Genomic DNA, 27,773 nt, shown 5'->3' on the forward strand with positions numbered 1-27,773 from the left:
TACCGAATTTACATCAAGATACAAGGCAATAGCTTAAAAGACAAATATTTAATTTAACTTTACTATCGTCTGCGAGTGAGAGGGAGAGAACTTTTTTTTGGGGGGGGGGGACCTCGTAGAAATAAGTTACAAAACACACAGATATACAGTCTCTAAAAAACCTAGCTGGATCTTATTCTAACAGTATATCACACCCTCACTGCATTTCATAAAACAGTACAATATAATAGGAGAAACACATATCTCTCTCTCTCTCTACATCTATATATGATCATGCATGTGTATACCTATGCATCAAAGTTGAAGATACTTGTAGCGCTTTAACAGACTCAGGTGTGAGCTGTTTGGCTGGTGAGACCGAGCTTCCTTTGGCCGCCATAATAGCTATTTCTGACAGGATAATAAGCGCGGTTCCTTCCAGGAAGAGGAATAGGGAACGAACCCGCTTGTGCTGCTGCAGCTGCAGCCTTCTGAGTTTGATCCTCCTGATGATGTTGTTGAACTCCAACACCAACCAGAGATTCCAGTTTCTTCTGCTGATCAGTCATGGCTTATGCAGAAAATTACTCGCACAGAATTCTATAATATGGTCTGATCGAGAGAGACGACTGAAACTAGGTTGTTCTTTTTGCCTTTCGATGATTTTTGTGTTGCTCTAGATCTTTGTTATACAGGAAGCAGAAGAAGACAAGCCTTTTATAGGTGTAGTCATATAAGCTTCAAAGGGAAGCTTGGACCAACGTGTCTGCCCTACTTGGAGGTTGGAATAATTTTCCTTTTCTTTCTCTCTATCAGATATATATACAGTCCCTTCTACATTTCCACGTGGAAATCAGAATCAGGTTCGTTCCTTTACACTAATGGAGTAGTTCAGGCCGGAATATATCTGAGTTAATCCTCCTCTTGCACTAGAAGTAGCTTTCAAACAAGAGCATCTTCGTCTGAAAAAAGGAGATTGAATATATAAAACATGATATGTTGGATATATGCCCTTTGCTTGATGAGTACTAATTCTCACTGTGGAGTACAAAAAAAATCTTAAATATGAAGTACAGAAAAAATCTTGTTTATCTTTAAGAGTATTGTACAAAGCCATCTTATCTAGGAGTGAGGAAATATATATATATATATATATATATATTTATATATATAAGTACTAATTCCCACTGTGTGTATAATTAATACTACTTCCGGCTTAAATATCCTCCGGTCCTTATTATAAGACCCAATTTGACTTTATTTGGTCCTAATTATAAGACCAATCCATTTTGTCTCTTATATTTATGCATTTTTTCCTAAGATAATCTTTAATAATGATAGTTTAGCCAATATACTTAATTAGTAAGGATATTTTAGGAATGACAACACTTATTTATTATAAATAACAAACTTAACTATTCCTTAATCCTCAATAAGTCAATTGGGTTTATAATTAGAACCGGAGGAGTATATGCATATAAGAGATAGTTGTATATTTGATTTGATTTTAATATAAGATCCTAACTCATTTCGTCTCTAATTTTTTCTCAAGATGATTCTCATAGTGAATATATGCATGTTAAATTATTTTTATTCTAATACACATGGTTAATAAGGACATTTTAGGAAAGATAACATTCATTTATTATAAATAACTAACTTAACTAATTTTCTTAATATTTACAAGTTAGTTATCTAATTGTTATATTAAGAACATGAGGTAGTATTTAGTTTTTATTTTTTTATGTACAATTTTTTTTGTGTGACAGTTGTTATTGTTTCTAGAAGCATAAACAATTTATAAAGTTTGTAATAATGCTCCACCTATTGAATAATTCTCATGTATGTATTGTACAAAACCATGTTATACACTATTTTAGGAATGAGTTTATATGACAAATAAATTATAAATAGTGCAATTTGTTATAAATTTTATGTTATTATCGATTTTGCCTATATCTTATACATAAGATTATTTTTTTGTAATAATCATAAGACATGATATTATTAACTAATTTAAATTTAAATTTGTGCAGACTATTTTTGACAATGTGCAAAAATATTTTTAAAACCAAAGTCATTTGCACATAATTAAAAGTATGTTACATAGACAGTCAAAAAAGATGTAGATATTTTGCATACAATTGAAGAAGAGTTGTGCTCATTAAAAATAACTAGTATACCTACTCAAGTTTAGGTCCTTATTGATAGAAGCTAAGTTTCACCAGATTCCCCTTAAGTTAACTTTTTTTAATAGAAATTTAACAATAATAAGTCAATATTATGGAAACCTAACAATTTTAATACTGTTATTGAGACCTTTATTTTGGAATTTATTATAGTAAGGCTTATAGAAATCTGAAAATAGAAAAGTGAATACATAAGAGGAAGATATCATCCAGGGTGTGGATGTAACTAAAAAATAACTGGATGCACACCAAAAAAAAGAAAAAAAATCAGGTGTTAGATACTTCATAAAAAGAATGCACCTGAGAAAAAAAAAAAGTCGAAGTACTGGATATACCTTTACGAAATAATAAATTAATGATAAAATTGTACATTCATATAATAAATTTAATTAGGTGACTTATATTAAGAAAAAAAAACCTTTTTCTTTGCGCTGCAAATACTTTTTCGGTGTGCATCGTGGTTAATTTGGAAAATAAAGAACTTACCTAACCCACTGCAGAATCCACATTTAGAAAAAGCTTCAATGGTTACAGATATTTAGCACTGAAACAAAGAAAAATTTATTTATTTTTGGCCAAAAAGGAAAATTGATAAATGAGGTTCCTGCAGAATAAATTTTTTGAAAAATTCAATATCCCCATATTTTGGGTACCAATACCAATATCCTCATCAAATAACTTGTAATTTCGGTTCCATTAAGTATATGGGCCCAATTGCTAAATCATTTTGGTTATATTAAACTCGTTAGGCCCAAATCCAATTGCTAGATCAGGTCCGCAATCCAAGTCTAGCTATAATTTTTTTGGGCCAAAAAGTCTAATTATAACTGATTTTGATGTTTGACATGTATAAGAAGTGTTTGGATTTTTTGTTCCAAAAAAACATACGGTCTGTTTGATTTCTTGTTTTAAAAATAATTTTTTGTTTTTAAAAACAAAAATACAAAATTTTTTTTAGCAATTTATTTTTAGTTGATTGTTTTAAAAAAACAAAAAAAAACAATAATATGTGTTTTAAAAACTGAAAAACTAAAAAAAAATTTACATGTTTTTTTTTTGTTTTTTGTTTTAAAAAATTGAAGAAATCTTCTTTTTGTCTGCTCTACTACTTACTTTTTATCACTACTGGTGATAATTATCACTTGTCAAAGTGTAATTTTTTTATTTTTTGTTCAAATATGATTTTTAAAAAATTATTTTCCAAATAAATTTTATAATTTTTTTGTTTTTGGTTTCAAAAACTTGTTCTTAAAAAATTTTATAAAATTGTTTTGAGAATAAGAAAACAAAGAACAAAAACAAATAAGCCCATCGTTTTGACTTTTCAATTTCTATTTTTTCAATTATACCCAGGTTAATTTTATAAATCTAGTACAGCCTACAACCAAATCTATTCTCAATACCATAATTATAAATAAATTTCATTTAAAATATATTTTTCCTATTATTAATTCAAACACCCTAAATCATGTGTAAATCCGCCAGGTAATTATATCTTTTAAGATACTTTATGTTTAATTTAAAATGGTTTGGTTTGAATCAAATCAAGGTCAAAAGCACATGAAAATTATTTGATACTGATACCTACTTATATTGATATTTTACTTAGTAGCTCCAATATATTAATATTTATTTCATTTATAAATTGGATGCGGACTATTATTTTTCACCCTTCACCTATTAAAAGAAACACAGTCATCCATCATACTACTTCCTGTCCTTAATATAAGACATCGTTTGATTTTTATTTTGGTTCTAAAAATAAGACATCAATATGCTCTATCTCTCATATTTATATATTTTTTTCAAGATAGTCTTTTTAATAATAATAGTTCTAACCAATACACTTAATTAGTAAGGATATTTTAGAAAAGAAAACACATATTTATTACAAATAACTAACTTAACTTATTTTCTTAATCTCCTTAAATTAGTCAATTAATTCTTATAATTAGCACCGGAAATAGTATTTATTAATGGTTAGACTCATAACCTCACATTTAAGAAAGATTTAAAAAAATATTCAGTGTCATTGGATCATAAAGTCATGAGAAATTAGATTTAAGCTATACTTACATTAAATAAAATGATCAATTGTTAATTATAAAAATAAGTCATAAATTTTTTTTTTTGCCACATTAGGAAAAAATTATCAACCCTTAACATTATAATCACATAAGCTAGTTTTGAACAACGTGCATAATATTTGATAAAAACTAAAAAGAATGGAAGTTTTGTCGTTATCTTCTGCAATGGAAAACTTTGTACTATCATTGTCTCATAGGCATAGGCAGCCTCCATTTTGCCGGGAACACAATTTATGAATTATGAGGGCTTTTTTTTTTTGTTTGGGGGAATTCTTTTGAAGTTAGTTATGTAACTGATTTTGGAAACGCCACCAGGTCAACCTGCTACTGTTTCACTTTTATTTGATTTATTTAAATTAAAAAGGAAAGATTTCCGTATCTTCCTTTTACAGTAATTTTTTTTTTTAATCGGAACCGTTACTTTCTTTTCACTTTTACTGGCCTTAGAGTTATACGTATCTTTCCCCATATTTATATCATTAACCTTTAATTGAAATAAAATCATGATATATTTTTTCTTTGTAGTTAGAATAAATATCACTCCAACATAATATATGCTCTGCAGAAATCGTTTATTTTAAAATATATAGAAAGTATTGGCCAAAAAAATATATAAAAAGTTGTATGAGATGTATCAAATACGAGAAATATTATTTTATATTTGAAACAATAAAAAAAAATACTAATATATGAAGTTTAGAAACCTTCTGTTTGAAACTAGGAGGCATGAAAAATTAGCTCTATAGTGATGATTTTTCTTTAAAATGTAAAACAAATAGAGTCTTAAAATATTTATAAAATAAAAATTATAAAATTGGAAATTAAATTTGTTGAAAAGAAAGTCCCCAGAGAGCAAGCGCAGCAAAATTGCGTTTGGGGAAGATTAGGGTACACGTACCACCAATAGTCACAAAAACGTATGGTCCGCGCACACTGCGACGTCGTTTCGAAATATCCTGCAGGCCTTAGAATTCGCACGGTTCCGCTCGCGCGTGGATCACCGCGTCAAGCTCTTATTTTCAATGATTATTTTAATTTTAATTCGATTAATTTTTGGCATATTTTCTTTGCTAGCTCTTGCACAGGAAAGTGTGGATGTACCGAAAAGATTTAAAACGCTTCGTTCAATCTCTTCGCTCGTTCTCTGGGTATTTGTCTCTCTCTCCATTCTCTCCCTCCTGTGCACTGAAGAACCATAGAGGAGAGCCCAAAGAGACGCGAAGAGCTCCCTTCTAGAATCTAAATTAGTAATTTGAGCGTGATTCGCACTTCATTTATTGGAAGTAGTAATCTTTTTTATTCCCAATACTGCGAAATTTCGACTTCTTGATGCCCCATTCCTTTCTTGCAATCCAGGAAGCCGAAGATACGAGAACCAGCCGCAACCCAGTTATTGCTATGCAAAGTCAACACCATTGACGGTAGTTATTAGAAAGAAAGTGACCCTTTTCAATTTGGAATTTTCGCCTTTCAAGGAATTGCAATTGTTTTGGGCATTTGTTGAATTTCTGTTATTCGTTTCTGTGGCCATTTGTGTTCTTCACCTTTTCCTCCCTCCAAAGCTCGAAGACATTGAATTTAGGGTTTTCTCCAATGCTACAGAGGAATGTGTCATGGATTCTGATGAGGGTCGGGGTTTCAGAAGCTTTGAGGAGAGTTCATGGAGTATTGTAGACTGCTTGTCGGGCTAAATCTGTCACTAATTTCTAAGGTTTTAGTGCTTTATTTTCTGGATCTTTATTTTTTCGGGTGGTTAAGAGGATTTGATTTTCTTCATAGAGAGTTATTAATTATTATAGCATCAAATCATGATTTAAAAAACTTTATATAGTTTTTTTATTATTCTGTTTACTTTCATTTGGTCAATGCATTTGACCAAATGCAATGACATTTATTGCATGTAGTCCACTGTTTAAAACGCTTGCAAAATCTACTTAGGGATTATTTTGTTGCTTTCTTCTGCAGGTGAAACTATAATTTTGGATACTAAATTGTAAAACTATTTTGTCAAGATGAGATGAGTTACTCAGTTTCATTCTTAAGCGTGAAAAATTGACTCAACTGCAGTTAACACATTTTATCTAATCAAATTTTTGTCTGGGCCTTCTTTCGATTTTCACTTATCTGGCAGAAGATGAGATCAATTACTCAATTGCTTTTTTGACGAGGGGGAACAAAGTAGTTGATTTGATTTAAGCAAAAAAGTGCGCCTAGCTGTCTCAGTTGGCATAGCTTGTGTCTCTTCATGGGTTGAAAGCTCTTGTAACCCATAAGCGATTATTGCTTTCTCTTGCTGGGATTGGCTTTTGTTGGATCCATGGCATTCCCTTGCACCTTTTCCAGGACAGAAAATCATTTTGAATGCTAGGAAATTACAGATTGATTGCTAATTGTTTCATCATTTTGTGCCTGGTTCCGTCTGTCAAAAATATGACAGAGTTGGTTTTAGTGCCTGCTTTTTTGTGGCCCCCTTTTTTTGGCTTTATCTCATTTCCCAAATTTTTATTAAGACTTCTGAGCTAATGAATTTGAAGATGTCTGCTTAAAACTTGTGGTCTGGGGATATCATCTTGTTTTAACAATGCTAGACTTAATTAAAGAGAAATACCATATTGATAATTAAAGCTAATTGGCACCTACTCTCTAAGACAAGCATGTGGTGCTTTTAAGGTTTCAGGCTTCACCCTCAATTTCCTCATTCTTTGATAAAATTAATTTTGGAGTGCTGGCGGATGAGATGGCCAAAATGATAGGATGACAGTTTTTTTTATTATAATTTTCAATTTTTAAAGATGATTTTCGTGAAAAAGTAGTTCATTATGCAATCTTTTCTTTATGTACAGGATCAGAACCATATTGTCTGGCATTGGCTAAGTGTAGCTTGTTTTTTTAGTTCTGGAACGATTTGTATGATGGATGGATTATTTGTTCCTTTGATGCTTTACAGGAATATGGCTCTCCAGAAATATCCTCCATCTGGTGATGCACCCACTGTGAATATGAAACGTTTGACTTTTACCAGTAAGCTGCGTGAGAAGGGTCAGCTGGAGGTGGCAAGTCGGAATCATGCTGTGGATGTGGACGTTGACCTTCGAGAAGTTTATTTTCTCATTATGCATTTTCTTTCTTCCGGGCCATGTCATAGAACTTGTGTTCAATTATGGAATGAGCTTCTTGAGCATCAACTCTTACCTAGAAGGTATCATGCTTGGTATTCAAGGAGTGGGATGCCTAGCGGAGATGAAGATGATAATGGTCTATCATTCCCTTTAAGTTACAATCAGTTGGTGGACAGGTAGTTCGTCCATTTTCTCATTCATGCGCTCATCAGTCTGGTACTTGTGTCTTTTTCTTTTACGTCATTACTGGTGAAAACTGAGAATGCAATAAATGTGTTTCATGTGACTATTTCCCTTTCCTATATGACCTTGTCATTGATGTCAGAAATTATTATTTAGGTATCCTCACATTGAAAAGGATCACTTGGTAAAGCTTTTGAAGCAATTGATATCAAGGGCAACATCCCCATCATTTGGCATGAGTCGTGGAAGTGCTCCTAATGCAGCTGATGTACCTACCCTTCTTGGAACGGGTTCCTTTTCACTTCTGAGTGGTAGGGGACCTTTACTCGCTTCACCTTTGATTGACGTCATATTTACCTTATTCATTCATAAAATTCTTGTTCTGATCTGCAAATTTATTGGTTATCCACTTGAGAACAAAAATGTCTTGCACTGTTAATGTTGCCTTCAATTGAAAATATTTCTTTGCTTCAGATGAGAAGGACAAAACAAATGAAGTCAAACGACAGCGACCTTACATGCGCTGGCCTCATATGAAAGCCAATCAGGTCCAAGGACTTCGTTTAAGGGAAATTGGTGGTGGTTTCACTAGGCACCATCGTGCACCATCTATACGTGCTGCGTGCTATGCCATTGCAAAACCTTCGACCATGGTACAAAAGATGCAAAATATAAAGAGGATGAGAGGGCACCGTAATGCTGTGTATTGTGGTAGGTTATTCTATTTGATACCTAAGTTAAACTTTGTGGTAGGTATCTCTATGATTCTCAATGTTTAGACCCATTGTATTAATTAATAGTTCTTGTACATTTCAAGAGGGAGGAATGCACCTATCCCTTGCTCTTTTCTCTCTTTTTTTCCTGCAGGTATTTTGGTTTGAGCATACGTTTCTTGTCGTCTTCTTAATCCAGCTGTAATTTATATTTGGCAACTGATTTTTTTGTTTTCCACCCCTTCTCAAAAGTATGGATTGTATTTGATTGGGTGTGAATGTTAGAAAATAGACAAAAGCTATTGAAAACAAGGAATTTTTGTCACAACTCAAAGTAGTGTTCCAAAGATATGGTTTTTTATTAATTTAAATAACATTTTATGGTTATCTGAATTGTAAAAGGTCTACATATAATTCCTGATTTTTGTCGTTGTTTGGAAGTGGGATTTGACTTGTATAGACTGAAGGCCTTAGAAAGCCCAATTTTAAATGAAACATAAAAATTTCCAGTTTTTGTATATCAATGAGAGAGTATGAGTGTCCTTGTGACACATTCCTTTGCTTGTTTATTGGTTTGTTCTGAGCTCTGCAAGATATTTGATGAATCTGTTTTTATGCGTTGCTGTCAGAAACATTGTTCTGATCATCAAAAGCTTTATTGCTTTGGTTGTTTCACTAATGCCTTCATATTGAATAAACAATTTTTTTGGCTTCTTCCTATATGTCTAGAAAAGCCATGAAGAACGTTTCCATTTCTTCTCTCCTTTTTCTTTGGGCAACAGTTTCTTCAAATTTTTGTTATTGTCTGCTCTGAACGACAAAGATTTAGTGAGGAATTGTTACATGCTCCTGGAATGAAATCTCATTTGAGAGCATCTAATAATTTTTTGGGATAGTATTCTTAGTAGAAACATTCTACTTTTTTGGATGGTTAAGTCTTCTTGTAGTTATTGTTTCTGTAGCTGCTTCCTTGAATTCCTGTGCTTTAAGAGAGCAAGCTATTTTTCTCCTAGATTTGCAGCTGATGATTTGCCTTAACATGCATGCAGCTACATTTGACCGGTCTGGGAGGTATGTTATTACGGGTTCAGATGATCGACTTGTGAAAATTTGGTCAATGGAAACTGCATATTGTTTGGCTAGTTGTCGTGGACATGATGTGAGTTTGTTTTGTGCAGTAAATATGTTTTCCCCTGTTTGACCAGATTTGATTTGCTTTAACGTCTGTTAAATTTAAATTATGATGTGTTTGGTAGGGGGATATCACTGACTTAGCTGTCAGTTCAAACAATGCCTTAGTTGCATCCTCTTCAAATGACTGTATCATACGAGTTGTAAGCTCTCTTTGACTCATACAACAAGTTTTTGTGTTCCTTATCTTCTCATTTTTGCCTTGGCTCTTTCATGATACCCTAATATGTTGTTGATTTTTGTTTCCATAGTGGCGCTTGCCTGATGGCCTACCAATATCAGTTTTGCGTGGTCATACTGGAGCAGTTACTGCTATAGCATTTAGTCCTAGACCTAGTGCTGTGTACCAACTTTTATCGTAAGTCATTGGATTAACAAAGAAAGAAAATGAATTTACTATGTTGTCTAATATATAAGCCTTTTTTTTTTGCTAGCTAATATATAAGCAATTTATTTATTACAATATTCTATTTTTACAAATAACCTCTATAATGTTGAATGCAGCAAGATAATTATGAATCATAAATTTTTTTTAAGTAAGAAGACTGTAAACCAGAACTGACATATCAGGCCAGAAGTATGACAGTTTCTAAGTGCATGTTTGGGATGGCGTTACTAAGCCTCTTAAATCACCTAGGACCAAAAAAAGAAAAAAACAAAGGCTAGTTGGATAATGATGTTTGGCATGGCTTTGAGGGCAAATGACTTTTTGCCCAAAAGCCACTTTTAAATTAAAGTAACTTTTTCTGGCTTTTTGGCTCTTGGCTCTTGGCTTTTTTAAAGATTTGAACCGTTGGAAACTGATTTTCAATATATCATCCAAACTAACTTTAACGTTGGCTTTTGACTTTTTTAATAAAATCCTATCCAAATATAAATTACATTATCACTAATTGACTTTTATTCTAATTTTAGTTTGCAAAAGTTAGTTAGGATGAAATTCACTTTTGTAAACGGTAATCCAAACAAGCCCTAAGCATTTACTAAAAGACATGCTTTCTTCTATATTTTGATTATGTCAAACTTGTGATCATGTGCCCCACTTGTTTCTGCATTCCCTTCTGACCTACAATATAACTGTTCAGAAAATACTTGAGGCAAATTTCTGCAAAAGGTCACTGATAATTTATATTAGTTTTATTTGAGATGTAATTTGCTAATTGTAGATTAAGGAATCCATCGACTGATATGGAGTTTTGCTTTCATTTTTAAATGCGTTTTGAAGTTTACCGTGTTAGATGATGATATAAGGATTATTTTTAATCGCATCATCAGGCTAAAAATTTACGCATTCCTTATCCTTCTTTTTAGGTCTTCAAGGTTCTGTGTGTATCAATTTTTGTGCTTTGTTTCTTTTAACTTGCAGGTCATCTGACGATGGAACTTGTAGAATTTGGGATGCAAGGCATTCCCAATCAAATCCGCGAATATATGTCCCAAGGCCTTCTGATTCTGTTATTGGTCAGTTTGTTCTTTTGCGTTCTATAATTTTTTGACTTCTCTCTGGTTCGAATGACTGACTTGGGATATCTGTTGGCTTAGGGAGGAGCAGTGGCCCATCTTCAAGTAATTTTCCACAGAGCCATCAGATTTTTTGTTGTGCATTTAATGCTAGTGGAACTGTCTTTGTCACTGGGAGTTCTGACAATCTTGCCAGGGTATGTATGTAATTTTCTTTCCATAGGATTTTCCTTCTGTTTTTAGTTCTGCTTATATTTGAGTCCTCTGGTATTTGTGGTCTTAGGAATGATGACTTTATAAGTAGAGATGGATTCTTCCACTTGTATCAGTAGTTGCTTTTGTGTTGAGGCTTGTTCGTTCCTTGTATAGGGAATTCGTATTCCTCTGGAATCATCATCTCCATCAATGAACACTATTTAATCTGCGGTCACCCTTCATTTATAATTACATACCTCCATTCATTATTGACAAATTGGTGGGTTTTTGCTGGTTGTTGACATCCTTCATCTAGGTGCTTGGTTTGTTTTTTTATCTTTTACAAATGGAAGATAATTAAACGCAAAAGGTGCCCATAAAGCATTACAGCCCTATAACATCTCAAGGTGAGAGGCATTAGAACAGCAGAATGATGCAAGACGCTAAAATAGGAATAACAGCTAAAACTATGATATATGTGAAGAACTCTTATGGTTCTGAATTGATTATATTCGAATGAAGCAGTGGAATATAAATAGGTTACAGCAGCCTCATCTAGATGAGGGTAGAAGGCCGAAATCTTAGGGATAGGCCGAAATCCTAGGAAAATAAAAAAGATACAGGTTTGAATGATAAAACAGAATAATATCCCTAAATCCTAGATTACATCTGAAACTTAAATTGCAATAACTAACCCTAATTAGGGTTTTAGGCCGCAACACTAATTAGGGTTAGGGTTTTGAGGCCCATGGCCCAATCTTTACTAACACTCCCCCTCAAGTTGGCAAGTAGATATCTAGCATGCCCAGCTTGTCTCTGAAGTTTTCAAACTTGGATCGTTCCAAGGGCTTTGTAAGAACATCAGCTACTTGAAATGAGGTTTTTATGTGTGAAAGATCAATAATATTTGATTCAATCTTCTCCTTTATAAGTGTCTATCAATGTCCACATGTTTAATCCTGTCATGATGAATTGGGTTGTGAATCATCTAAATTGCAGACATGCTGTCACACCATAGTTTAATAGGCACATCAATAGTGAATTTAAGTTCTCTTAATACTCGGATAATCCACATGCCTTCACAAACACCGTTAGCTAGGCTCTTAGTTCAGCTTCTGCGCTGTTTCTTGAGACTGCGGTTTGTTTCTTGCTTCTCCAAGTTGCAAGGTTGCCCCCAACCAAAGGTAAAGTGGGCCCCTGTCGATCTTCTATCAACACGTGTTCTTCCATGATCTGCATCGATATATACCACTATATTATTTGACGCTCCCTTTTTGAAGAAAATTCCTCTTCCTGGTATCATCTTTAAGTACCTGAGTATTGTATAAATGGCTTCCATATGATGTTCCTGTGGTTGTGCCGAGAATTGGCTAACCACTCCCACTACATAACTTATATTAGGTCTAGTATGAGACAAGTAAATAAGTTTTCCCACCAGTCATTTGTACCTTTCTGCAGGAACTGCCACGCCATCCTTCTTGAATTCTAGGCTAACAGACAGATCCATAGGAATTGGTGAAGGTTTAGCTCCAAGCATGTGTTTTTCCTTAAGCAAATCAAGTGTGTACTTTCTTTATGAGATAGAAATGCCTTCTTTTGATCTAGCAATTTCCATTCCAAAAAAGTACCTTAGCTGTCCGAGGTCTTTAACCTCAAATGTAGTGGCTAGACTCTTTTTCAACCTTTCTATCTCTCTAAAATCATCTCCAGTTATCACAATATCATCAACATATACAATTAAAATAGCAACTTTCATACCTAAATGCTTGACAAACAGTGTATGATCAGATTGACATTGAATATAACCTCAACTCTTCACCACCTTTGTAAATCTATCAAACCATGCTCTTGGGGATTGCTTGAGACCATAAAGAGACTTATATGCAAGCCTTATTGAGATTTTCATATTCTGCTAGCCCTTTAGGGATCCTCATATAAACTTCTTCTTCAAGGTCTCCATTTAGAAATGCATTTTTCACATCTAGCTGGTGTAATGGCCAATCAAGGTTGGCGGCTAGGGATAATAATATTCGAATGGTGTTCAATTTTGTCACTGGTGCAAATGTTTCTTGGTAATCAATACCTTGAGTTTGGGAGAATCCTTTTGTGACAAGTCTGGCTTTGAACTTGTTTATAGATCCATTTGAATTGTATTTTATTGTAAAGACCCACTTGCATCTTGCAACTTTCTTTCCTGGTGGTATCTGAACTATACTCCACGTTTTATTCTTTTCTAGAGTCTTGAGCTATTCCCCAATAGCAATTTTCCACCTTGGATCTTTGACGGCATCATCAAAATGGGAAGGAACTTTCTCCTCTTCAAGTTTAGTCACAAAACTTTTTATACAAGTAGATAGCTTGTCATAAGAAACAAAATGACTAATAGGATGTATGGTACATTGTCTTACCCCTTTTCTAAGTGCAATTGGCTAGCCCAAATCATCAGGAACTGTAGATTGGGTTGAGTCTTGACTCTGCCGTGACTCATGAAGATCCCTACTGTTTTAAGTGACTTCTTCCTCTTCAGTATGCTCTGTTTTAGTCTCAAATTCCTCCATTATATTGTTTGACAAGGCGTCGTTAGGCACTATTCTAGGTTCAAATGGAGGGGATGGTGATTCTGGGTTAGATTCTGGAGTGGAAACAGATTTAGGTTCAGTGAGGCTTGTGATTTCAAGATGTGGGGAGCTTGGGTCAGGTTCGAGTGAATCTGTAAAGTTAGGATTAGGTTCAGGTTCGATAGTATTGGGTTCTGGTGTAATATTAGACTAATCAAGGTGCAAAGGCTCCCATTCCCCCATGTTCTCCCTATGAATGGGAGAATTAGTATAATAGGCTTGATCCACAACAAATTTAACATCCATGGTAACAAAGTATTTGTGAAGTGAGGGAGAGTAGCACTAGTGGCCCTTTTGTGATGGTGCATATCCTAAAAATAGAAATTTAATGGCTTGGGTTTCAAGTTTGCCTCCTTTGTGATAGACATAGGCTAAGCATCCAAAAACTTTCAAAGGAAGATTGTTGGCCAGTAAAGTGTTTGGGTAGGTTTGTGTAAGAAGGTCCATTGGTGTCTTAAAGTTGAGGGTTTTAGAGGGTAGTCTATTAATAAGATGCACGGCTGTGAGGACAGTTTCTCCCCAATATTGTTTGGGAATAGTGTGAGTGAACATGAGGGCTCGAGTGACTTCTAAGATGTGTCTGTTTTTGCGTTCTGCTGTTCCATTCTGTTGAGGGGTATTAACACAGTTGGTTTGGTGAACTATGCCATGGTCTTGGAGATAATTTAAGAGGTGTTGGCTTAGATATTCTCAGCCATTATCACTGCGAGGAGTTAAGATTTGGGTCTGAAATTGTGTTTCAATCATCTTGTGAAATTTGATAAAAATAGAAGGCAAATAAGATTTTTCTTTCATAAGGAACACTCATGTGAGGGGAGTGTGATCATCAATAAAAGTAACAAACCATTTAACGTGGGATAAGGAGGGAATTTGAGTAGGTCCCCAAATGTCACTATGAATTAGATGAAAAGGTTTTGAAAATTGATGAGACTGGGGTTGGTAGGTTGCTTTGATTTGTTTTGCACATTGACAAATATCACAAATGAAAAAGTTATCACTTTTATTCATAAGATAAGGAAATAGCTTTGACATGTGATGAAAACTGGGATGACCTGGTCTACAGTGCCATAACAATGCCTCTTTATTTTCACATCTAGTGATAATGATAAAGAAAACTTCACAGCATTTGAAATAAGATTTCAGCGAACCATCTTGCACCTCTAAACAGTAGAGATCTTCTAGAATCTTAGCAGTGCCAATCATCTTCCTTCTCTCCAGATCCTGAAAATAACATTCAGTAGACGTGAAATAAACACCACGTTTCTGACTGTGAGTTATAGTTTTCACAGATAACAAGCTGCATTTTAAACCAGGGGTATAGAAAACATTATACAAAACAATTTCAGGTGTTATATATGCTGTTCCTAGTCCCTTGACTTCCAAGGCTTTCCCATCTGCCACTTTTACAAATATATTAAAAGGACAAGGCTTTATATCTGTCAACAATTGAAACTCCAGTCATATGGTCAATAGCTCCGGAATCCACAATCCACAATCTTCTATGATGCACTTCAGTTTTAAGAGCTAGTATTGTTTTACTTGTGTGGGCTATATACCCAGCTGCAATTGTACTCTCTTGAGAATCATGTTTCTCTCGGAATCTTCTAGGTAGATCTAATTCTTCTTTGGTGAAATCTAATTCTCTTTTCCCTTCAATAGATCCTGCATATCCTCGGCCTTATTGCTTTCCTCTCTTTGGAGGTTTTCCATTCAGCTTCCAACAAATCTCTCTTGTGTGACCTTTCTTTTTGTAATAATCACACCAGCTATTCTGTTTCTTATTGTCATCATGAGTTGAGCCTTTGGAAATTAGGGCATTCAGTAGGCTTGTCATTGGAATTGTCACTGTTCACCAATTCCTTTCTGCTTTCTTCACTTCTCACAATGAAAAAGACTTCATAGAGAGAGGGCAGTTCTTCAAGTCCCATTATTCTCCCACGAACTTCTTCAAAGGATGCATCTAATCCAAGAAGAAATTTGAAAACCCTTTTTTCTTTAATTTTTGTATATATTGCAGCATCACCAACACACTTCCAAGCATGTGCCTCATAAGAATCAAGTTGCTGCCATCTGACAACTAATTCAGTGTAGTGCTGAGTCACTGAAAGGTTGCCTTTCTTGAAATCATGTAAAAATCGTTCAATTTCAATGATGGCAGCATTGTTTTTAACAGCAGCAAGCATATCTTTGGCTGCATCCCATACTTCTCGTGCTGTTGGAAAGAAAGAGAAGTGTGCACTGATTTCTGTAGTCATAGAGTTAATAAGCCACGATTGCACCATTGAGTTTTCAACTTCCCAATTTGCATATTTTTCATCTGTGGTTGTCAGTTGTTTTGCAGCTCCAGTAAGGTATCCATATTTGCCTCTACCCATGACAAACAACCGCACACTAGCCGCCCATTGTAGGTAATTCTCGCCATTGAGGCAATGAATGGTAATAGAGGAAGGATGGTTCTCCGATGCACTAGGGTTACTGGTCACATTGGTCGCCAAACTAGTAGGGTTTATTTGGCCTTCATGAGGCAAGCCCATACCAAATCTAATCATGATGCTCTGATACCATGAAGAACTCTTATGGTTCTGAATTGATTTTATTCGAATGAAGCAATGGAACATAAATAGGTTACAGCAGCCTCATCTTGATGAGGGTAGAAGGCTGAAATCTTAGGGATAGGCCGAAATCCTAGAAAAATGAAAAAGATACAGGTTTGAATGATAAAACAGAATAATATCCCTAAATCCTAGATTACATCTGAAACTTAAATTGCAATAACTAACCCTAATTAGGGTTTTAGGCCGCAACACTAATTAGGGTTGGGGTTTTGGGGCCCATGGCCCAATCTTTACTGACAATATGAATAGAAAACAAGTATGAACTATGGTGATAACATTTGATACAAGGATTGACCATTTGAGCATAATAATCATATAAAACAATCAGCTGTTCAGGTCACCGAATACTTATTTTAAAGTGATGTCTAATAACCCTAATAATAAATTTTTTTTTTTTTAATTTAATGAACAATATGCTGTTTTAAGAGGCTGGGATTTGTGTTTTTCCTATGCTTAAAATATAAAACCTGATAGTTATGGGTTATTGGTTGGGCTTTAAGGCTGTACATCTATATGAAATAAACTGTGTCTATTAGCTTCCTGAAGTGAGCACTTGGATCAAAGTCCCTTGCCCCAAATAGCAAGAGGTGTTGAGGCTTGGTGCCTAAGGCACTGGGGCGCGTGCCTTTGACTTTACTGGTCAAATGATAATCAATGTTTCAACAGGTTAATAGTTGATTGCATGTAGAAAACAGTACAGTTGTCTCAGTTACTCTGAAATTACCTTTAAGGAGTTTTGGATCTCTTTCAGTTTGAGAGATGATCTAGCTGTAACAAGAGATAATGTTGTCTGAATTTTAGAACAGCTAATTTTCATCTTCACATTCAAATATTTGAAACTAAATATTGAATGTTTTGCAGGTATGGAATGCCTGTAAACCAAGCCCGGATGATTCTGACCAACCAAATTATGAGATAGATGTGTTATCAGGGCACGAAAATGATGTTAATTATGTCCAATTCAGGTTAGCATGTGTAAGGGTATTGTAAACTGTGGCAAAGGAATGTCTTCATGCTCATTCTCTCACACCATTCTTTGCAGTGGATGTGCAGTTGCTTCTCGATTCTCCACGGCAGACACTTGCAGAGAGGATAATATTCCCAAATTTAAGAATTCCTGGTGAGTTTCTATAACTTGTAATAAAAGTAGATTGATTAATGCTCTAGCCCCTGGCTACCTTTAAGAAATTTCTTTAACGCCAAATATTTGGTAATATTTAGCATATCTAACATCTAAGAGCCAATATGATATTCCAGGTTCAATCATGACAATATAGTTACATGCTCTCGTGATGGGAGTGCTATTATATGGATTTCCAAATCTCGCAAGTCACATGTAAGTAGTCATCAAATGTGTTCTTCAAGTATTGCTTTCTAGTAGGTTTTTTTTTTTTTTTTTTAAGTGAGAGTTGTCTTGCGCCCTTTATAACAAAATACAAATACTAATTTGTTTATCTGATGTTTAACAAGATTCCCCTTTTTCATTGGACTTGTATTGAATAAATTTAGGGGAAAACTTGTCGATGGACACGGGCATATCATCTTAGGGTTCCACCACCTCCAATGCCTCCTCAACCTCAGAGAGGGGGTCCTCGTCAGCGAATATTACCAACTCCACGTGGTGTAAATATGATTATTTGGAGCCTAGACAACCGTTTTGTTCTGGCAGCTATCATGGGTAAGTTCTTGTTTCTTTCTCTTGTCTTTTTCTCCTCAATCCATACTTTCTCGCTATCTTTCTTTATGTCTTATTGTGATCATTCTGTTTCTTTAAGTTTTCCCTGTACTGGTGACCTTGGATGATACGGTTCTTTTGTTAGGAAGTATTTAACTGGAAAAAAGGTAATCATTTTACTTAATGAGAGAGGATGGAGGATGATTGCTGTATGTCATATTCCTGAATGGTCGGAAAAAACCTTAAAGGATTGGCCAGGGTCTGCTACAAGTCTTATAGGATTTAGGGTAGCAACAAGTCTGCTACTCAATTCCATAAATCTAAGAGATTTTAGGAGGTAATGAAATAGATAACCACTGGTAATCATATCTCCTAAAATCAACGTATGATATCAGAACAATTAAGTTAAATCTTAACAGCAAAATATTCTATAAGATTAGCTAGAATTGTATCTCCTGAGGCTCTTCATGTCTGTTGCTTCTTGATTCTGTCTAATAATATCTTTAATGAGTTCTGCAAACTCCAAACCACATGCTTCAGAAGACTCCAATATTTCTTTTGTCTTTCGTGCATTTAGCCAGTTGACCTTTATCTTTGCTTTGTTACGCTAGGAGTTTTCCCCACTAAAATTGATATCAAACATTGCTGTCTCACCATTCAATTAAAATGTCATTTATTTTGTTAACATCATTAGATTCTTTTTTTTTTTTTTTTTTTTTGGGGTTGGCTGGCTCATGATATTTGTTCTTTAATTTTCTGTTTATAGTAGAGGGCTTCTGTCATAAAGATCACATAATGCAAGTAATGTGGCCTTAATTTTCATGTATACTTATCGGTTAGTTCATTTTGGGTAAGCCACATTTACAGCAGGTTAAATATAGTCGTTTTCCTTTAAACTTTTATTTTATGCATGTAATATAATGGCAATGTATGAATTATTTTCCTGTTAACGTTATTAAATAGTCATTTCATCCATGATGCCTTAATTTGTAATCATAGCACTCTTATTTATATGTTAGATGACGGTCATTTTTATTCTCGTTGTGTCATTGGAGGTAATAGTCTGATTACAACATGTATTTGCAGATTGCAGAATTTGTGTTTGGAATGCTTCTGATGGCAGCTTAGTGCACTCCTTGACTGGACATACTGAATCCGTAAGTGCTTAGATTACAGTTGCCATGGATCTGACACTGTTGTTGGCACCAATCTTTTGGTCTTCAAACGTCTGTAAATTCTTGCCCTAGTTGTTTGACTGGGCCATATTATGTTAATGCATTAGTTGAACTTCAAGTTTAAGCTACTAAGCAATTTCCATTGAATGCTTATAATACGGGTATGCTAGGTTGAAAGAGGGGCTTTATTGAGGTGATATTTCCAAATTCATAATGTTATCTTTTTGCCCTTGCATCTGTATTGTAGATTTAAATCCTCTACATTTTTCAAAGGAGATGCACTCCACGCTTTTCCATTCAATGCTGTGTTTCAACTAATTCAATAATTAATTAATACTCTGATAGAAAACAACTTGGGACTTCCAAAATCAAACACTATCATATGACAGGACTTGTTTAACTTAGATTATAGAAATGTAAGGTTCACATACAAATTTCATGTTACAACATTTTTCTTCCCTGTCCATTGCTCTTGTTTTGCCAATATACTTTGTCTAACTTAGGAAAAGCAATTCCAATCAGAAAATAACATTTGTTTTCTAAATAAATTATTCAGTGAGGCTGACTTATTCTTCATTAAATAAATTGAGTTTGTTGTGTCAGAAATTAATCATATTTTTGGTTTCCTGTTCCTTGTAATATTGATATTCAGACTTTAGAGTTGCTTTATATGCATTAATAAGCCAAACCTAATCAAATCAAAACACTAGAAATACTGATAAGGCATTGAATCTTGAAAGAATCGAAGTGCAATATTTCTGAAAGCAACTGAATCTGTAAGACCCATGCAAAATGGTATATACCTTGTTGGCTTCTTGGAAGAATACCTGAGTCATCAATCAGTTTAACTTCTTGGATCCAAATTTTCATAACCATTTTCAAGCACAAGGTGTTACTGGCCTTGTCTGAATCTGGAAGAAAGATGACAGCAAGGATAGATCTGGCAGATGAAGGGCGTGATGGACAGAGCTGAGTTTTGAATTGATTGAAAGTGGTGGAAATGGTGGTGCATGTTGCTGTATGTTTCAAATGGAAGAGGGGAACTTTGAGATTTGGGTTTCAGATGTTGAAGCATGAGGTAGAAGAGAAACTGAAGACAATGATTTAACAGAATCATTGGCTGAGATTTCACATGGTAAAATGACGCAGTTTAATCGAAACGAGTGGTGTGCATCTCCCAAGCAAATTTTAGATGATTTAGGCACTCATTGCATATTAATTCACTTTTAAGCTGTGTATTTGACTGCTATCTTGTTTTATATTCATTAATTGCTAAATTTATTCTCTTGATTTTAAGCAAATTAGAGGATGGAAAAGATTTGATGATTTCTTAATATTTTTACTCTTGATTTAATTTGCTTTTCTACTTTGATGCTTTGCTGATGCTAGACATATGTTCTGGATGTTCATCCATTCAATCCCCGGATAGCTATGAGTGCTGGATATGATGGAAGAACCATTGTGTGGGATGTGAGTCAACAGTTACTTTTATTCTTGTAGATTCTTACGCAACTTTATATTTTATTAAATATCTCCGTATCATGTGACTTTAAGATATGGGAAGGCAAGCCTATTCGGATATACGAGATGTCGCGTTTCAAGCTGGTTGATGGAAAATTTTCCCCGTAAGTATCTTGATAGTGCTATAATAGAACCATATTGTGAACCATGCTTATCTTGTTTAAAATTAATTATTATAATTTTTATTTTATGCTAATACTTATTTTGTAGTGTCTATGTATTCAGAATGCTATAATTTCCTGCCCTTATATCACGTACTAGTGTTAGAGAATATAAATAAAAAAAACTATATGTGGGCCTTCACTGAGCTGCACTAGCTCTTGAATAGTGGTTTTAACATTGTATTAAAGCTTCTATTACAAAGTGGTCAAGAGTTCGACTTTCTCTTTCTCTTCCTTCTAATAAAAATTAAATTCTACCAGGTATAATGGCTTGCTTTATCCACATATTAAATCTAAAGAGTTTTCATTTGAGGAAGTGTAATAGAGATTGTATAAGGACTACTTATGGTACTTCATTTAACCATTTAATCTTGTGTTAAAATGGTCCTTGACAATTGGTATGTTTTGACATCTACTGAGTTATTTGGTGCGCCTTCATCTTCATCTCATTAGCTTAGATGTGAATATGCTTTCAAGATATCAATATGCATAGAGCGATACCATTTCTTCAGGTATCTCAAAACGAGGGATCCCACATCCTTGAATTTTAACATCTAAAATTATTTTATTGAATGTTAAATGTATGCTTTCTTTGGCAACTTTCAATTATTACACTCATACCGAAGCTGGGAATCTGATACCAAACTTTAAGGTATTAGTGTGGCAAACAGCTCCTTAATGATGTCTCTCACTTGAATCCCAAACCTCTGATTAAGTATTACTGTTCTTTTCTATGTGTCTTTTAATTGTCATATAGAATTTCTTTAGACATGATAAATTGACACACCATTTAGCTTAAGGATTGACCTCATGTTGTGTTTATCTGTGGAACTTTATATGTGGTGAAGGGATTTAGTAAAGTCCTAAGTATTACGAAAGTTCTTAAATTCTTTATGATCAGAAAAGTAGTTACTCTGTTCACCAAAAAAAAAGAAAGAAAAGTAGTTACTCATGAACTCAAAGTAAATGCTTTAGATGGTACAAATTACAAATGGATGTCTGAGACATCGAGGACCAAGCAATCAACATTAAGAAGCGAATATACACCAAAAGTCAGTTTATATGCCTTTCATTTGATATCTAAATTATTGATTTTTTTTTTTTTTTGGTTGAAATTTCTGTTTGCAACATAGAGATGGGACATCAATTATACTTTCAGATGATGTTGGTCAATTGTACATATTAAGCACTGGTCAGGGTGAGTCTCAAAATGATGCCCAATATGATCAGGTACATACATTGACAGCTTAACATGCGTTTCCTGTTTCTATCGTTTCTGTTCTGGTACTAATTTCGTCTACACATGATCGGCAGTTCTTCCTTGGTGATTATCGCCCCCTTATTCAAGATACCCATGGTGGTGTCCTTGACCAGGTCAGTTGGTTAATTGTGCTTTATGTTCCCCTTTTCCACTTTGGATAACCTTATAATGTCTATCTGGCTTGAGTAATGGGAATGAAAAGAAGAAGAAAGAAAGAAAGAAAGAGAAGTGGAGTTAAAGACGAAAAAGTGGTGGAAAAGCACAAGTGCTCAAAGGAAGCACTGCATTTCTAATTTTTGAGTCTCAAAATACAAGGCACTTCCTTTTATTAGGAAAGTCATGGGCTGGGCCTAGAGTGATGGGCTCAGAGTTATAATAAGCTCAATATATATACACATGATCCATAGTCTAACATGCTGTGTGATGACTGGGGAGAGTGTGAAGATGAGGTCTAGTAAATTATTTACTCTTGTACAAATTGACAGATGTTATAAATGCATTTTGAGACGAAGCATTTACTTTCCTGCGTTTTTTTGTTGAGTGATAAATTGCTATATAGAGTTTTATCCATTAAAAGGAATGTTGGGTAGAAACCTAAGGAGGCTTTTGTGTTAACTGTTTTGCTTAACTGGATTCTCTGTGGAGCCTTCCTGATGATGGCTTGTTTTTAATTCAACATCACGTATCATGCTTCGAAACGTAAAATTTCTCTCAGGAAACTCAGCTTGTTCCATATCGACGGAATTTGCAAGATCTGCTATGTGATTCAGGTTTCTATCTTTTTTCTTGGCTCTCTCCTTTATATGTATATACTTTGCAGTATATTATCTATATTTCTTCTACCTCTCACTTTTACATGTGTTGGTCACGTGCTGTCAAAATTTTCAGCTATGATACCATACCCTGAACCCTATCAGAGTGAATATCAGCGAAGACGTTTAGGAGCTTTAGGCATCGAGTGGCGCCCTTCATCACTGAGGCTTGCTGTTGGTCCTGACTTTAGTCTGGACCCAGAATATCAGATGTTTCCATTGGCGGACTTGGACATGCTAGCAGAACCATTGCCTGAATTTGCAGATGCCATCGATTGGGAACCGGAAAATGAAGTGCATAGTGATGACACGGATTCAGAGTATAATGTCACAGAAGATTCCTCTTCTGGGGGCGAGAAAGAATGTTCAAGTTCCAATGCCTCTGGTGATCCAGTTTGCACTATAGATGATAGTGAGGGGGAGGGGACTCACATGGATGGCAACCGTAGATTAAAAAGGAAAAAACAGAAGACTGAAGTAAGTATCTGGGAAGAGAATTTTGATTTACTGTTCTTTATTAACATCGCAATTATTTTGAATTACTCTCATTTTCTTTTCTTCAGACTGAGATTATGACTTCTTCTGGGAGACGTGTGAAAAGGAGGAATTTGGATGAGTGTGATGATAATGCCTTGAGGAACAATCGAAGCAGGAAAGGAAAAAGTGGCCGAAAAGCATCAAGTAGGAGATCATCTAAATCAAAATCTTCAAGGCCTCGAAGAGCTGCTGCACGCAATGCTCTGCATTTATTTTCTAAAATTACAGGTACATCAACCGATGGAGAAGAAGATAGTTTTGATGGTGATTTTTCAGGTAGTGAATCATCATTGCTAGAGTCTGAAAGTGATGAGTCTGGTAGAGATTTGCATAATGATCAGCAAAGATATTTGAAGGGGAAGGAGGTATCAATGGACGTATCTGAGGACATGAAATCAGATGAACTTATTGAGACTCGTCCTAATGCAGTGAACAGGAGGAGATTGGTTCTTAAGTTCCCAGTTCGAGATTCTAAATCTGTGCTTGAGACCACTGAGCATAAGTTTGACAATCAAGCTGAGTTGGTTGCCTCATCATCAAAGTCTGCTCAGCAAGCTACTGATGTTAATAGTGACCGATCATGTTCCAAGGATCTTGTGTATAATTCTGGCAGCGTAAATCATCATAAAATTGAAAGGGGTCAAGTTAACTTAGATCATATAGAAGATACCGTAGACTTGTTTGATGGCTATATGAAAGGAAAAATTCGATGGGGAATGGTTAGGGCTCGTACGTCTAGGTGTTCAAGAGTGGGAGGTGCGTCATCAGATGCAAATGCCAGATCTATTATTTGTCTCAATGATAAACAAAATTTTGTCAATGATCATGAGAAAGAGGACAAGGATTTTAGTATGCTGTCCCCTCCTTTGGAAATCCAAAAAGATGAGGAAAAGATGGATAATTTGACTGTAATCAATGAGAATTGTGTTGCGACTGCCTCAGAGCCTCATAATACTTCTGAGAATGAAAACTGGCCCTTAGCTTCTAGCAATTACAGGGATAAAGATGAAGCTCTAACATCTGGCATGGATGCTCATCATACAACTGTTGGTTCTATCAACCGCAGCAGTGGGCCTGATCATCTCCCGGAACCATATATTGGTTTTCCATCCGTTTCAACAAAGGTAAGATCTAAAAGGAGTTCAAGGGACCTTGGAAGTCCAGCGAAGAATGAAACAAAATCTTTAGTGCCAAGGAGTGGTTGCTCTGGTTCAACAGTAAATGATTTGAACGAGGAACCGGATGTAGTTTTGGCTGCAGATGACAGCGGTATAGCAAAATCAAACCAAGGAGATAATGGAGGTCAAGAGATAAATGCACAGATTGGCAAAAATTTTACATCACATGATTCACTAGAGCCCCAGGCACATAGAGATAAAATGTATAAAGCTGTTTATAGAAGATCAAGATCGAATAGGGCTATGACTAATGCAGGTGATGGTAGTGGCCCTGGAGAATCTGCTTCAAATGGGAGTAATGTTAATCTCAATCTGGAAGTGGACCGCAACAATGGAACAAATGAACCAGCTCATACGGCTTGGTCCTTAGATGTGGAACCAGCTACTTCTGACCCAAAAAATGGATTGAATAATTTCAAAAATCATCAAGTTCATGAATATTGTACTATTAGAAGTCCCCAGAATGGTTCCTCAAACAGAGGACAACCAACAGAAGAGCAAGGTTCTAGTTCAAAAATCACAGTTGGATTGAGATCCACCAGGAATCGGAGGGTTAGTTATCATCACATCCATGAGAGTAGTCCTCCAATTAGAAAAAAGGCATCTCAGTCAACAACTAAAGGATCGTGGTTATTGTTGTCAACACATGAGGAAGGGTGCAGATATATCCCCCAACAGGCAGATGAAGTTGTATATCTGAGACAGGTTAGTCATTTATATTATAACTCTTGCCTTTGATAGCTTTATCTTTAGAATAAATACAGTCGGATTTCTGCTTTTGACAGTTTTATGAGCTTTAATTGTGATGTACCATTTGCAAATATTCATTTCACAGGGGCACCAGGAGTATATAGAATATAGTGGTGCGAGAGAATCAGGCCCGTGGATATCATTGAAGGGACAAGTAAGAGCTGTAGAATACTGCAGAGTTCAAAGCCTTGAGTACTCTACAGTCCCGGGGTCTGGCGATAGCTGCTGCAAAATGACCCTTCAGTTTGTAGATCCTGCTTCAAGCGTGGCTGGCAAATCTTTTAAGTTGTCCCTACCTGAAGTGACTGGTTTTCCAGATTTTCTTGTTGAAAGAACTAGGTTTGATGCTGCAATGGCAAGAAATTGGACACACAGGGATAAATGTAGGGTTTGGTGGAAAAATGAGGGTGACTTTGATGGGAGTTGGTGGGATGGTCGTATTCTGTGTGTTAAGCCCAAGTCTTCTGAATTTCCCGACAGTCCATGGGAGAGGTATAGCATTCGATACAAGAATGACCCCATGGAAACACATTTACATAGCCCTTGGGAGCTCTTTGATGCTGATACTGAATGGGAACAACCTCATATTGATGATTCAAGGCGAAGTAGGCTTTTATCTGCCTTTGAAAAATTGCTGCAGTCAGGCCACAGAGATCAGGTACTGGGTTTAAAGTTCTTTATGCTAGGGTTTGGATACTTCTGGGATGCAAGAATGCAAGTATTCATCTTTTTGTTTTTTCCTTTTTGTTATGAATATCTAGGATCGATATGGGGTTCGAGAACTGAACAAAGTTTCAAATAAGTCAAAATTTATAAACAGGTATATTCATCTTACCTTTTAAAACCAGACTTAGTTTATCAACATTTTTACTCAAACATCTCTGGAAAAATTGCAGGTTTCCTGTTCCTCTCACCCTTGAGTTGATACACTCAAGGTTGGAGAACAATTACTACCGGACTTTAGAGGCACTTGAGCATGATGTGACAGTTCTTCTGTCTAATGCTTCTTCTTTCTTTGAAAAGGATGCAGAGCTCTCAGCAAAAATAAGGCGCCTATCAGAATGGTTTACACGGACATTTTCATCTCTATAGCCCTTAGGTTGCGACGGAGGTTGACCAGCATTGAGGCTGAAGCAGGCCCAGCTGTTCATTTCCTGCATGTATTTTTGTAGATAGATTATTTATGGTACCTTCGGATTAGTTTTTTTTTTTTCTTTTCCCCTTTTTCTTTTTCAATTTTTTTTCTAGCATTGGCGGAATTCTCTGGTGGTAGAGATAGGGAGCAACATGAGGAAAAAGTAGCAGTTTGCTGGGGAAAATTTCTGCAGCGAAATTCATTGTTGTACAGAAACATCATTGATTACAAATGAAAAAATTAACATGAGGAAATTCTGGTCCTTATTTCCAGACTGGGGCAATTTGCAAAGCTATTTTTTCAAATTTTGATAGCTTACCACTGTTTAAATCCATTCTCTTGCTTTGCAGCATCAGAGTTGTCCTTCAACATTGCGTGGTCATACGTTGTGTGTGTTATTGTTTGGAATCTGTATCGCGCTCTGCGTCTTGTCAGCAAGAGGAAGGAAAACAACTTGGATTTCAGTTCCATTTAATGACCTTTTTTTCTATTTTTTACTTGATATTTCAGCTTGAAATTTCATTCCTGATCATTTTAGCCATTTATTAAAAAATAATTATTTTTAAATACTCAAGATAACTTTTAATGATCACTTTAATTTGCAACTTTAAGTTGAATATTATTTTGTTTCGAATTGGGGGAAATTCGCCTTAACGGTGGACGATGGAATATAAATCTTCCCACGCAGTGTCTAAGAGGGCCCTCGTACCATCCGGCGGAACACACACAGTGGGAATGCACCGTGCCGTATTGTACGATGTTTGGTTGTGTATTTTTTATCCATGTCGTTGGTTGTAACGTATAATGCATTATACTATCATGCATATTATTAATAATTGTTTAATTTAATATATAAATGAGTCAATTATTTATTAGAAGACTTCTCTTTCACATGCATAGACACCTCATTTGAAGAGAAGAGGGCCAAAAGAGGAGCAGCTCTATACAGCACATTGTAAGATTCGACCTCAAACAATAGAAGTGTACTATCCAAGTGCTCTTTCTGGACACCATCGACCTCAAATTATTAATTTGAAATGTAGGATTTACTAAATGGAAAAGACCGACCTTTCCCCTTCCAGGTAGAATTTACAATACACGGAGACTATATTCTTGAAGGATTTGATTCAAATTCAATAATGAAACACTGCATCATCTGGTGGTAAACAATATAGATGCTTACACATACGCACCTATAAAACCTGATAAATGTACGAC

General features: G+C 35.3%; 1 protein-coding gene and 1 long non-coding RNA gene across 4 annotated transcripts; one reads left to right on the forward strand and one right to left on the reverse strand.

Annotated features, from left to right (window-relative positions):
* On the reverse strand, window positions 1-17,539 carry LOC114719738 (uncharacterized). The gene is made up of 3 exons (XR_003737930.1): window positions 17,529-17,539; window positions 11,421-11,423; window positions 1-390 (listed from the first exon to the last, which is right to left on the reverse strand). It is a non-coding gene; the product is annotated as an uncharacterized LOC114719738 (long non-coding RNA).
* On the forward strand, window positions 5,406-26,827 carry LOC114719737 (PH-interacting protein). Of its 3 annotated transcripts, XM_028905257.1 has the most exons (26): window positions 5,406-5,502; window positions 5,612-5,676; window positions 5,858-5,966; window positions 7,203-7,550; window positions 7,714-7,868; window positions 8,032-8,268; window positions 9,320-9,429; window positions 9,527-9,604; window positions 9,713-9,819; window positions 10,828-10,922; window positions 11,004-11,119; window positions 17,212-17,315; window positions 17,393-17,470; window positions 17,608-17,686; window positions 17,860-18,028; window positions 19,112-19,182; window positions 20,590-20,670; window positions 20,755-20,825; window positions 22,016-22,112; window positions 22,197-22,256; window positions 22,859-22,913; window positions 23,032-23,432; window positions 23,519-25,375; window positions 25,506-26,078; window positions 26,182-26,240; window positions 26,317-26,827. In XM_028905257.1, exons 4-26 carry the CDS (start codon window positions 7,207-7,209, stop codon window positions 26,510-26,512), a joined length of 5,193 nt encoding a protein of 1,730 aa, XP_028761090.1. In that variant the 5' UTR covers window positions 5,406-5,502; window positions 5,612-5,676; window positions 5,858-5,966; window positions 7,203-7,206; the 3' UTR covers window positions 26,513-26,827. The 3 variants fall into 3 exon arrangements, with proteins under 3 accessions (XP_028761090.1, XP_028761092.1, XP_028761091.1); XM_028905259.1 differs by lacking the exon at window positions 5,858-5,966; XM_028905258.1 differs by lacking the exons at window positions 5,406-5,502; window positions 5,612-5,676 and having other exon boundaries at window positions 5,844-5,966.
* Window positions 26,828-27,773: the final 946 nt, after the last annotated feature.

Source organism: Neltuma alba, unplaced genomic scaffold (assembly GCF_004799145.2).
Source record: "Neltuma alba isolate B1F8T4 unplaced genomic scaffold, ASM479914v2 tig00011941_pilon, whole genome shotgun sequence".
Lineage (NCBI taxonomy): Eukaryota > Viridiplantae > Streptophyta > Magnoliopsida > Fabales > Fabaceae > Neltuma > Neltuma alba.

Bases quoted from the DNA above. Each gene is read 5' to 3' on its own strand.
- LOC114719737 (XM_028905257.1), top strand. From the start codon at position 7,207: ATGGCTCTCCAGAAATATCCTCCATCTGGTGATGCACCCACTGTGAAT. The intron at 8,269-9,319 runs GTAGGTTATTCT...ACATGCATGCAG, and splicing joins CCGTAATGCTGTGTATTGTG to CTACATTTGACCGGTCTGGG. The intron at 25,376-25,505 runs GTTAGTCATTTA...TTCATTTCACAG, and splicing joins AAGTTGTATATCTGAGACAG to GGGCACCAGGAGTATATAGA.